Source organism: Nannospalax galili, unplaced genomic scaffold (assembly GCF_000622305.1).
Source record: "Nannospalax galili isolate Female #2095 unplaced genomic scaffold, S.galili_v1.0 scaffold735, whole genome shotgun sequence".
Taxonomy (NCBI): domain Eukaryota; kingdom Metazoa; phylum Chordata; class Mammalia; order Rodentia; family Spalacidae; genus Nannospalax; species Nannospalax galili.
Genome location: NW_008337053.1, coordinates 2,724,642 through 2,737,380, shown reverse-complemented (window position 1 = coordinate 2,737,380; position 12,739 = coordinate 2,724,642). Strand labels below are relative to the sequence as shown.

Here is a 12,739-nt window from a genome sequence, read left to right as displayed (position 1 = left end):
GCTCCTGCTCCAGCCACCTCCAGCCACCATGCCTCCCTGCCATGACGGACTGTGATTCCCCTAGAACCGTAAGCTCAAATAAACTCTTCCTTCTATAAATTGCTTTGGTCAGTGCTTCTATCACAGCAACAGAAAAGTGACTAATACACCATGGAACTGGAGTTGCAGGTGGTTGGGAGCCTCCATGTGAGTGCTGGGAACCAAATCCAGGTCCTATGCATGAACAACCAGTATTCTTAGGCACCGAACCATCTCTCCAGCAGCTTTGGTGATTTCTATGACAGGGAATGTCTTCTTATTTTTTGTATAAACATTGCTGAATGAATTCATTTAGATATCCTTTAAGTCAGGCATTATGTTAAGCACTTCATTTTGTGTGACAGTATTTATCTTTATTTTAAAAATAAGAAAATCAGTAATGGAGAGCTGCTGTGCTGGATTGTTTTAGTTGTTAACTTGGCACCTCTGGATAGAGAATACCTCAATTGGGGAACTGCCTCCATTGGACTGGCTTGTGGGGGTATTTTCTTGATTGCTGAATGATATGGGAGGAAAAAGCCCACTGTGGGCAATGCCACCCCTGGGCAGGTTGTTCTGTATTGTATAAGAAAGCAGGCTGAGCATGGACCAGGGGACCAAGCCAGTAAGCAGCATTCTTCCATGGCCCATGCTTCAGCTCCTGCTTCCAGGTTCCAGCCCTGAGTTCCTACCTTAGGTAGTGGTCAGAGTGTTTTGTCACAGCAATGGAGAGACAAACTAGGACACCCCCGAATATCTTAAAAATAACTTGTAGTGCTTTTTTTTTTGTTGTTGTTGTTGTTAAAGCCAGGGTAACACCATCAATTCTCAATACTGAAGGATTGAAGTCTCAGAGGGGGAGATTAAGATGGGATATAAAGGTAGGGATGCTGGGCGTGATGGCACATGCCTTTAATAGCACTACTTGGGAGGCAGAAGCAGGTGGGTCTGTGTGACCTGGGAGATAAAAGATAAAATGACCCTTTTCCTCCCCAAGTTGGTATTGGTCATGGTAGCCCACACCTCTAATCCCAGCACTCAGGAGATAGAGGCAGGTGGATCTCTGTAAGACTGCCTGGTCTACATAGTGAATTCCAGGCCAGCTGGGGCTACAGGGAGACCCTATCTCAAAAAGGCCAAAAAAATAAAAGATTATACAATTGTATGATATATAAGACAGTATTAAACATCCAAAAAAGCATAAGATAATCTATATATTATTCTACTTTTTCAGTAAGATACAGTGTATATGTATGTTGTCTTTTGTGGAACAGTGACTGTAAATGTGCTTTTGTCTTTTTTATTTTAAAAAAAAAAAAGGGAAGATTGGGGCTGGGGAGATGGCTCAGTGATTAAGAGCACTGGCTGCTCTTGCAGAGACCCAGGTTCAGTTCCCAGCACCCACATGGCAGCTAACAACCATCCGTAACTCCAGTTCCAGGGGATCTGGTGCCCTCTTCTGACCTCTGTAGGCACTGAATGACACAGGTACACTTACATACATGCAGGCAATACACTCATACACATAAAATAAAAATAATAAAGTAAAAAATATTTTTGAAAAGGCAAGATTAATCATAAACTAATGAAAATAGTTATCTATAGGGGTCAGGAACAAACTAGGTAGTGGAGCTAGAGATAATAGGGAGCCTTTTCTTTTATTTTATTTTTTGGTCTTTTTGAGACAGGGTCTCCCTGTAGCCCCAGCTGGCCTAGAACTTGCTATGTAGACCAGGCTGGCCTTGAACTCATAGAGATGCACCTGCCTCTGCCTCTCAAGTGCTGGGATCAAAGGCATGCGCCACCATGCCCAACTTAGGGAGCCTTTTCTTACTATATCCTTCTATAAGGTATTAACTTTGCAAAGTCATATAATGCCTTACATATTTTTAATAAATTAGGGGCTGAGGTTGTAGCTCAGTGACAGAGTGTATATTTAGCACCTACAAGGTCCTAGGTTTAATTTCCAGAGCCAAACAAAAAAGGACAAAAATAAAATGAAAATGAAAAAAAAATTTATGTCTTTTAAAAAGCAAAATGTGTCAGGCGTGGTGGCACATACCTTTAATCCCAGCACTCGGGAGGCAGAGGCAGGTGGATCTCTGTGAATTCAAGGCCAGCCTGGTCTACATAGTGAGTTCCAGGAGACCCTGTCTCAAAAAGACCAAAAAAAAAAAGGCAAAATGTTGCAATAATAATTCAAAATAATTATACCACTAAATTATCTAATATTTATTGATTATTGCTTTGAAGAATTTCTTCTATGCTAACACAGAAGCCAACCAAATTACAAAAGCAGGTCGAAGGCCCATCGTTATAAAGAGAGACCTCCATTAGGCCCAAACCATAAAGCAAATCTTGCTTTACAAACAAGCCCATCCAGGACCCGCAACCATAAATTTCTGCAAACAGGTCTTATCAGAAAAAGAATGCAGACCTTAGAGCTTCTCCCACAAGCCCTTATCTACCAGGGAAGAACACAGGCCTTGAATCCTCTCCCCAACTCCCAAGACTCTGCTGATATACACAAAATAACTTAAGCTCCCCTGTTGTTTGGCCCATGAGGCTCTTGCAGACTCCTGCTGGTCAGTAGTCATTCCTCATTGACTAGGAAAGGTCAGTATGAGTTAAAGGAGGTTGGGAGCTTTTTCTTTCTACCTGTGACTCTTTCAACTCCTAACCCTAACATTTACCCAGGAGAGAGTTCTCAGCTCCCAGTTCTTAACACTTTATGCCAAAGGAAGCCAAAACATGGCTGGACCAAAGCTAGGAAAGAATCACAGGAGTGGCCAGGTGCAGTGGTACACACTTTTAATCCCAGCATTGAGAGGCAGAAGCAGGTAGATCTCTGTGAACTCCAGACCAGCTGGGGCTACAGAGAGACCCTATATCAAAAAACACAATAACAACAAAAAGAATCACAAGAGTGATCTCAGAGAGTTGAATCAATATGGAAAGGAAGAAACATGATGCCAGAGAACATTCTGCTTCAAGGAAAGACTAATCTAAGAGAGAAAACAGGATGTGGAGTGGAGCTCAACAAATGGAATGCTATATGCATGCCATCTTAGAATCTTGACCAAGACATCTTCCACTCCTACTGTATCACCTAACAGCCTGGGTCAATACAGTTCATGAAGAATGCTGAACCTTTAGAAGCAGAATATTTAAGTTCTTGACAGACGTCTTCCTAGACACCCTAAAGGTCTGTTGAAGACAAAAATTTCTTAATACCTCTAATTCCCATAGCTAGCATTTACGAAAGTGAGAACAGGATATTTAAAGTTATTCTAGTCAATTCCAGGTTTTTTTGTTTGTTTTTTTGTTTTTGTTTTTGTTTTAATAAAGAATCATTTCTCAGCCAGACATGATGTTGAAACTGTTATCCCAGCACTTGGGAGGTAGAGGTAGGAGGGTAGCAAGTTTGAGGTCAGACTGAGTGAGCTACACAGCAAGAGCCCATTTCAAAGAGCAAATTAACTGACTAATAAAAATCATCTCTTACCATTAAACTAACGGGATTAGACAAGACTTCATTTTTTTTAACATTTTTTAAAATCTGTTATTTTTATTTTAAGTGTATGAGTGTATTGCCTGCATGTATGTGAGTGCACCCATGTCCTGCAATACCTCAGAGGTCAGAAGAGGGTTTCAGATTCCCCTGGAACTGGAGTTAAGGATGGTTCGTAGCCGCCATGTGGGTGATGAGAATCGAACCCGGGTCCTCTGCAAGAGCAGTCAGTGCTCTTAACTGCTGAGCGATCTCTCCAGCCCCAAGATCAAACACTTTTTAATCTTCTCTATAACTCCAAAATGATTTCTAAATCAGGAAAACTGATTTCATTTATAGGCTTTGGGTTTCTAAAGTGTTATCTTTAAAAATCTATAAATTTGGGCTGGGGATGTAGCTCAGTGGTAGAGCACTTGCCTAGCACGTGGGAGGTTCTAGGTTCAATCCCCAGCACCACAAAAAGAAGAAAACAAGAGCAAATTTATAATGCAGTGTTCAAAAACATACTATAAACTGGCCATGGTTTTACAAAGTGCTTAAAACCTTGAGAATGATGTAAGTACAGAAGTCTTATACATACCTACTCTTTTTTCTAAGAGGTTTCCTTGTTGAGCCAACTTGATTGCATGTATGTAGCCAAAAGAAGCATCATACCCAAGCATTTCACAATATATAAGTCTCACCATACATTCCTTCATCATTTTCTGAAAAATAAAATATCCAATCACTATGTTAAACAAATAGAATGCTGTCATTTCTGTGTCATACTCATCTAACAGGAGAGCTCTTTAATCCTGGCAATGAAATACAGAGAAATAATAAAATGCCTAACATCAAAATAAAAGTGGTGCCTAACAATTACCAGCATTATAATTTCAAAAAAAAATTATTTCAAATATTTAGTGGGTAATGATACTATAACAGAACTGCTTCAGCTCAGGAGCTGAAGACTAGCCTAGGTAACATACTGAGAGCCTACCTCAAGAAACAAAAACAGAACCAAACTGAACCCAGGCTTTCTTCAGAATCACTATACTACAAATTTGTAACCATCTGCTTTACAAGTGCTCACAAATGCTGTGAACTGAGGGGCATAATGTCATCAACAGGACAGTCATTAAAGCTGAAAGTCAGCCAGGTATGGTGGCACACGCCTTTAATCCCAGCACTAGGGAGGCAGAGGCAGGCGGATCTGTGTGAGCTCAGCCAGCCTGATCTACCTAGTGAGTTCCAGGACAGCTGGGGAGGCAGGGAGACCCTGTTTATAAAAAGGGAAGAAAACAAACAAAAAACTGAAAGTCCTTGAGAGATTCTACTAGTATGTTTTATCAGAATGACAATATCAGTATTTATCACAAGTTTTCATCAGTAATAAAAATGTGTTTCAAAATAAAGAAAAGCTCAGACTAATAATATCTAAAAATTAAATCTGGGCAACCATAGTAGACACAGGAGGATCAGAAATTCGAGGTTATCCTCAGCTGCTTATTAAGCTGAGGGCCAGCCTGGGCTACATGACACCCTGTCTCAAAAAAAAAATTGTTTTTTTAAAATACAGCCAGGCATAGTGGCACATTCCTTTAGTCCCACACTCAGGAGGCAGAGACAAGCAGATCTCTATGAGTTCCAGGCCAATCTGTCTACATAGCAAGTTCCAGGCCAGCTAGGGCTACATAGTGAGACCTTGTCTTAAAAAAAATTTTATATAGATATATGTTATAATTAGCATATTAGATTATGAGATCACAAAATACTTAGGAAACATGAAAATAAAACATTTTAGCAAGTTGTGTGTGATGGAAACCCGGTACTTGGGAGGACAGGGCCAGAGGATCAAAAGTTACATAGTGAGTTGAAGGGCAGACTAGGCTAATTGAGACTCTGGCTTAGAAAAAAATTTAAAGCAGGGGCTGGAGAAATGGTTCAGCAGTTAAGTGCATTCGATACTCTACCAAAAGACCTGGGGTTCAGTTCCCAGCACCCACATGGCAGCTAACAACCATCTGAAACTCCAGTTCCAGAGGATCCAACACCCTCTTATAGCCTCTGTGGACATTACATACGTGCAAGTAAAACACTCATACACGTTAGATAAATAAATAATAGTAATATTTAGTAGTGTATGTGTGTAAATCTTAAGACAATCTTAGGGAATGAGGTTTAATTCAGACCACTTGTGCTTAAAGCAGTAAAAGTTAATTCATTAATATTAATTAAGACTACTAATTTTGGTATGTGTGTGTGAGTGTATGTGTGTGTGTGTGGTACATGTGTCTACATTTTTAATTAAACCATACTGCAAGTCTCTCTGCATAGGTTTTTATATCAATTATTAGTGAAGGTAATGAAGGTGTTAATTTATGCCATTAAGCTTCAGCCCTGTATTTGTAGCATGATCTCAGAGCTTTCCAAAAGCCATTATTTGCTTTACATAAGTAAAATCATTACATACATTATTACTCCTTTTTTGCAGGAATTCTCTTTACAACATCCTTCTGGTCATTCCAGCTCTGTAATCACCTTAGAAACAGACTACTATGAGCTACACCCAGAGCTAGACGGTTATAATTATATAATTATATAAATCTTCCTTGTAAACTCTGAGTCCCCAACTCGTACCTATTAATCGCAGTTCTACTCAACACCAGGTTTATTATATTCAGTGATACCAATACAGAAAAGGAAAACCTAAAGAAGAGAGAAAAGCCGTTTCTGCTTATCATGTCTATCAAATACCACAAAACACAAAAATCTTATATACAGATAAACATATCTATACTTAAAAAATAAACATATACAAAAATATATTAATGATGTCTTGAATTTTGTTTTCCCTCCTATTATGACTATAAAAGGAAATATTTACAACCTTAGACTTTGTGTATTCGTGTCTATGATAGTGCACTTATGAGAAATGATCAGATCACCTTGGTAGTTTTAGTGGGAGGAAGATTACAATTCCCAGATTCCCACAGTGACTTATACATAAAAAGCACTCAATTAGTTGGAAAAGAAACTTCATTTTAAAAAGAAGACAGGCCAGCAAGATGGTTTAGCAGGTAAAGGTTCTTGCCACCAAGTCTGATACCTCAATGTGACCCCTGGGACCCAAGAGTAAGAGAGAGAACTGACTCCTGCAAGTTGTTCTCTGACCTCCACACACATGCTGTGGCACGCGCGCACGGCGCGCGCGCACACACACACACACACACACACACACACACGCACACACGCACATGCGCGCGCACACACAAAAGTATAAATAAAAATTTTAAATGTAGAGCCGGGTGTGCTGGCGCACGCCTTTAATCCCAGCACTCGGGAGGCAGACGCACGCGGATCTCTGTGAGGTCAAGGCCAGCCTGGTCTACATAGCAAGTTCCAGGACAGTTGGGGCTACAGGGAGACTCTGTCTCAAAAAAGACCAAAAAAAAAAAAAATTTTAATGTAATAAAAAATTTTTAAGTGGCAAACCACAACTGTACATTTTTTATTGAATTATCACACTGTACTCCATAAAGATGTAGTTATTAAGTGTCAATAAAAAAAAGTAACAATTAGGACAGGCATGGTTGTACATGATCTCTGTGAGACTGAGGCCAGCCTGGTCTACCCAGTGAGCTCCAGGCCAGCTGGGGCTACAGGGAGACCCTGTCTCAAAAAAACCAAAATAAATAAATATCACCACTGGGCATGGTGGCACCTGCCTTTAATCCCAACATTCAAAAGGTAGAGTCAGGTAGATCTCTGTAAGTTAAGACCTCAGTTCAAAAAGATTAAAAAAAAAAAAAAAACCTAGGTCCTAATCTATGTGCAAATGGCTTCACAGTGGCCAGCATACAGCAGCCACTTGTTGAACAGTTGCTGAATGTGGAGGTTCCCAGCTGTGGGAGGTGGGACGTGTGGGACCTGGGACATGGGGGACCTGGGACATGGGGCTAATATAAAATAAGATGAAATTGAGAAGAAAGGTCAGGGTGACAGGGATGGGTCGGAAGGCCTCCACACTGGTCAACTGAAGACAGAAGAGTGGCCAAGACCACCAAAGAAAGGAATGCAAACTAAGCCTACTACCAACATACCACAGACCTTACATGAAGAATTATTTTTCCCTCTTCCTAAAGGGTCGTTAGCAGAAGGCATGAGAGGGCTTCACAGGTTTCCCTTTCACCTCATGGGAAACACGATTTCTCCAGTGCTTATATCAGGGTGCAGACAATTAGGATTTCTCCAGTGCTTATATCAGGGTGCAGACAATTAGGATTTCTCCAGTGCTTATATCAGGGTGCAGACAATTAGGATTCCTCCAGTGCTTATATCAGGGTGCAGACAATTAGGATTTCTCCAGTGCTTATATCAGGGTGCAGACAATTAATCTAATTAGAGTTGCAGAGGACAAAAAGAAGAGCTCTTTAAATTTGATTCCTGATCGTCTACCAAAAAAGGAAAAAGAAAATAATAAAAAATGGGCCCGTGAGCAGAAGCTAAAAATGTCACTTTGTACCTTTGCTTCTGACCCTAACCTAAAGAAAGAAAACAGAAGGCTAGGAGGAAGTCCGCTGTGCTTTAAGGAAGCAGACCTTCTGAAACCCCAGAATCAGCTCACTCTGTCCCACAAAATATGAGGACAAGACAAAGTCCCAGAGATGAAAACGGAGAGGACTGTACATTACTGGAGTGAAGCTCCGTGCCACTGAATGCCACTCCAGCCTCCAAATCCTCAGGAACATGGACTCAGTGTCTGTGCTTGGCATTTATGAGGGAAAAAACACACATGTAAAACAATAGCCCAGGCAACTGCATCTGATCCCACCACTGATTCAATGATTTTTATTTAACAGCATTCTCACAATGAACACACTACATTCAAAGAAAGGTGTACAAATGCCAAAACCCTTCCTGAAAAAAAGGCCTTATACCTCTAAGCTGTATTATCAGTCAGTTCTCCAATGTGGACATACTGCAATCAAATCACTGGAAGGCTTTAAAAAGAAAATAGTTACTGAATGAATGCTGTTTGAAAAATCAAATTATATGGAACCAAGTTTCAAAAAACGGTCCTGATTTAGCTTCTGTACAATGTACTCAGTTTCACCGCAAGAAAACAATTATTCTACCTATCAGTCAACCTACACGCCTAAATGTATAGCACTAAAATTAAAGACCCATAATACAAGGACTTAAGACATAGCTCAGCAGTAGAGCAGGTGCTCACATACATAAAGCCCCAGCTTTGATAATAAATAATAGTAACGGTAATAACATATCAATTCAGGTCTGAAATATCATGTTAAGATGACACACCCTAACCCCTTCCATGCACTTCTAAGATCTCATCACATTTAGCAATGGTCACATTGGCCCCCTGACATGATCAAGTCTTCTTTCAGTGTAACCAACAATAAAAATCTAAGTTACGGTCTAGCTTCTAGAACTGATTTTGACCATAACACATTAAAATTTAGAAACTATGAGTGAGATGTCACTATCAAGTCTATAGTGGACCAGATTTCAAACTGAAATGTTAAACTGGCTGCAAACTTACCAGTGTTGTCATAGGAGCAGCAACAGTCACTTTCAGACTGCTCAGTTCCTGCTGGATTAACTTCTCTTCTTCCTGAAAAAGAGAAAATTTTTAAATGCTGGAATAACTGTCTTTTTAAACTGTAATGGGATTTTTAAAAGAAAGAAAAATACAATTTATAGTACTTTCAACTAAAATTAAACATTATTGTGAAGAAGTTTACTTCCCCAACCCACAGAACTCTCCCTAGAAAGAATAAATATTTCCAAGTCAACCTGACATTCCTCTTCATTTCACTCAGCTTCTACAAAGACTGGCAGGAATTTTTTTTTTTTTTAAGTCAAAATGGTGCCAGGCATGATGGAACACATCTTTAATCCTAGCACTCTGGAGGCGGAGGCAGGCGGATCACTGTGAGAACCAGGCCAGCCTGATCTACACAGTGAGTTCCAAGTCAACTATCTCCAGACAGGGAGACCCTGTCTCAAATTTAAAAAAATAAAAATAAATAATAATAATAATAATAATAATAAAAATAAAATTCAAAATGGGGCTGGCAAGATGGCTTGATTGGTAAAGGAGCTTGCCACCAAGCTTCATGACCTGAATTTGATTCCTAGAATCCACGAGGTGGAAATAACTCCTGAAAGTTGTACTCTGACCTCCACACAGGTGTCATGGCATGTGCTAGTTCCTACCCTACAATCCCCCACGATACACTAAATAAATAAATAAATAAATAAATAAATAAATGTAATTTTAAAAAATTTTAAATGGGCCAGGCATGGTGGCATATGTCTTTAATCCAAGCACTTAGGAGGCAGAAGTAGGCAGAACTCTGAGTTCTACATAGTGAATTCTAGACCAGCCAGGGATACACAGTGAGACCCTGTCTCAAAAACCAAAAAATAAATTTTCCATACGTGGATCTGAGATGAGTGTTGCATCCTCCCCCTTAGAAGTAAAAAGTCTTCAGGCTGGGCATGGTGGCACCCGCCTTTAGTCCCAGCACTAGGGAGACAGAGACAGGTGTCAAGGCCAGCCTGGTCTACATAGTGAGTTCCAAGAAGGAAAGGGAAAGGGATAAGGGAAAGGGAAGGGGAAGAAGGGGAGGGGAAGGGAGGGGAGGGGAGGAGAGGGACCTTGGTCCAGACTCACAACCACCTTTATTTAATTCCATCCCAACGGATCAGACACCCTCTTCTGGCTAGGGCACCTGAATTCAACACACACGTGCGCGCGCACACACACAATTTAAAATAAAACTGCCTTTAAAAAAATAAACCTACCACTTAGGTACCACATTTTTGGCTGCCTATGTAGTTTTAAACTGCGACCTAAGCTGAAAAATAAATTTTTAAAAATTTCACTCAGGGGCAGGGGCACTTGCCCCATGAGACTCATGACCTGAATTTGGACCCCAGAACCCATGGGAAAGCCAGATGGGTTAGGTAATCGCCACACTCCTATGGTGAGGTGAGAGGTAGAGGCAGGAGAATCCATGGATGTTCCTGGCCAACCAGCACCCCAGCAAACCTGAGGGATCCTATCTCAAGAAAGGTGGGAGTCAAGGACTGACACCCAAAGTTGTCCTCTGATCCCTATATACAACATGTGTAATGGTATGTGCACACTCACACACCAACACATACAGGTTGTACACACACACACACACACACACACACACACACACACATTTTTTTATTTCATTTGGCATCTCATACAAATTAGCAAAGGAAAGCTATGAAGATAACATTAAGTCCAAAAATAATGATGGAGATGGGCAGCAGGTCCTGTCCAGTACAACATCACCGCTCATCAGCTTGCATTTAAAATACAAGCACTTTTCAGGGCATCTTGTTTTCCTTTTTCTTCTCTGATGGCACTCACATTGTTCTGTAGTTACGCTTACACTTAGGTTAAGCGCCAAATGGATGACCAATTCCTTGAGAAAAGAGAAAGTAATTTACTGTTTTCCTCCTTATTTAAGGCATATCCTTGCTTGATAATATCTGTTGAAGAAATTATAACACAATATGTGGTTTTGGGGTGGTTTTTTTGGGGGGGGTCTTTTTGAGACAGGGTCTCCCTGTAGCCCCAGCTGTCCTGGAACTCGCTATGTAGACCAGGCTGGCCTTGAACTCAGAGATCCGCCTGCCTCTGCCTCCCGAGTGCTGGGATTAAAGGCATGCGCCACCAAGCTCGGCTACAATATGTGCTTTTAAGATACACATTCCTTGAGCCTTTGAATCGGTGAACCTTACACCATCCGTGCAACAACTGACAGGCTGTGGAAACAACTCATCTTCAAAGCCCATCTGAACCAGACTTACTCAGCACATTTTACATGTTTGAAGAATTGTGTTTTTCTTGGCCCAACCCTTTGGTCTAGCCTAAGAACCTCAAGCTCTCCAAAGATGACAGCAGTTGGGAGACGGTCTGTTCAAGTATGTGATGCCTCCAGTTTAAGGAACTACATAGACAATAGGGAAAAGAAACTTTGAAGGTGACAAACGCCTGCCTCTTCCACGCACTGGGTATTTTCACACGCTAGACATCTCATCTAACCCTCAAAGCATCCAGTGAAATTCGTGTCGCTTTAGCGTTGACAAAGCACATGGAGGGCCACAGGTTATAGAAATTTGTTCCAGATCAGAATGGGTCAAGTGTGGAAAATGTGGAAAGCCGGGCTCGCTGCTGTCAGTCACAGCAGCAAAGTGAAGCTTCAGTCGGATGCCAGGTCGCATCTACACTGCCAAGGGGATCCCGCGGGGACCTGCCTGGCCAGGCTCTCCCCCATTCCCACCCCCCCCCCCCCCCCCAGCCCCAGCCCCTCTGACCCTGGGGACCCCTGGGAACCCTGCGTAGCCCGGCCTGGCCTCCCCGCCCTGCCCGACACCTACGTGCTTGGAGGAGAGCGCCGTGACCCCGCGGATGAGGCCGCCCAGCCTGGAGGAGAAGGGCGCCCTGGAGGTCGCAGGTCCGCCCAGCTGATTCTGCAAGAAGAGCCCGGGCAGGGCTGTCAGTGTCCTCTCCACCATGTCGCTCATCTCGGCCGCAGTCTGTTCGGCCGCCGCCCGCGGGTCCTCACGCCCTGCCGCCCGGCCACCGTAGGCACTTCCTGCGTTTTGAATTAGAAATCTTTATTCGAGCACCGTGGTGAAAACTGTCCTTCCGGAAGCGGCCGGCAGGGGGCGCACGAGTCTGTAAGGCCGAGCTCCGGGTGCCGCGTGGCGCCTGCCCGGCCCCGCCCCGCTGCTCTGAGAGGCTGGAGGCTAGTACCCTCCCACTCTTTGCCAATCACACGTTCAAGGTCACTTTCCTTGAGCTGACTTTGTTGACAAGCTGGGAAAGCCACCCTGTCCCACTTGCACAGTTGCACGACAGTTATCTCACCCTAGAGAGAATGCAGTGGTCATAGCTATTACCCCAACTGCTTCCTAGAACACAGTGTGTGATCTGGGGACTTCTGAGGGTCCCTGAGACCCTTCCAGATGATCCTGTGGTCTAAAAGAGAGGCATGGCGTTACTTAAATGTTGTTGTTGGGAATCCTCTTGGAGTGCATGGAGTTTTCAAGAGATCACTCTGCTACGAGGAAATGTGTGTGCTTGAGTATTGTGTTTTCTAGACTCTCCCAAGGTAGTAGGTTTTTGAACTCAAAGCAGTTCTGCCTCTGCCTCCAAGT

The 12,739-nt window shown here is 42.3% G+C and overlaps 1 protein-coding gene across 5 annotated transcripts in view; it reads right to left on the bottom strand.

Annotated features, from left to right (window-relative positions):
• Ap4e1 (adaptor related protein complex 4 subunit epsilon 1) overlaps nt 1–12,171 on the bottom strand; it is a 127,895-nt gene extending 115,724 nt beyond the window's left edge. For 2 of the 5 annotated variants that reach the window (XM_008831809.3, XM_029562961.1), the window contains exons 1-3: nt 11,957–12,171; nt 9,075–9,146; nt 4,110–4,233 (exon numbers count right to left, since the gene is read on the bottom strand). In XM_008831809.3, the coding sequence (XP_008830031.1) occupies nt 4,110–4,233; nt 9,075–9,146; nt 11,957–12,103 (343 nt within the window). In that variant the 5' untranslated portion in view covers nt 12,104–12,171. Of the gene's footprint in view, nt 1–4,109; nt 4,234–6,148; nt 6,171–7,618; nt 7,963–9,074; nt 9,147–11,956 lie in introns of those variants that run through there. The other 3 variants (XM_029562963.1, XM_029562962.1, XM_029562964.1) reach the window with 3 other exon arrangements.
• Nucleotides 12,172–12,739: the final 568 nt, after the last annotated feature.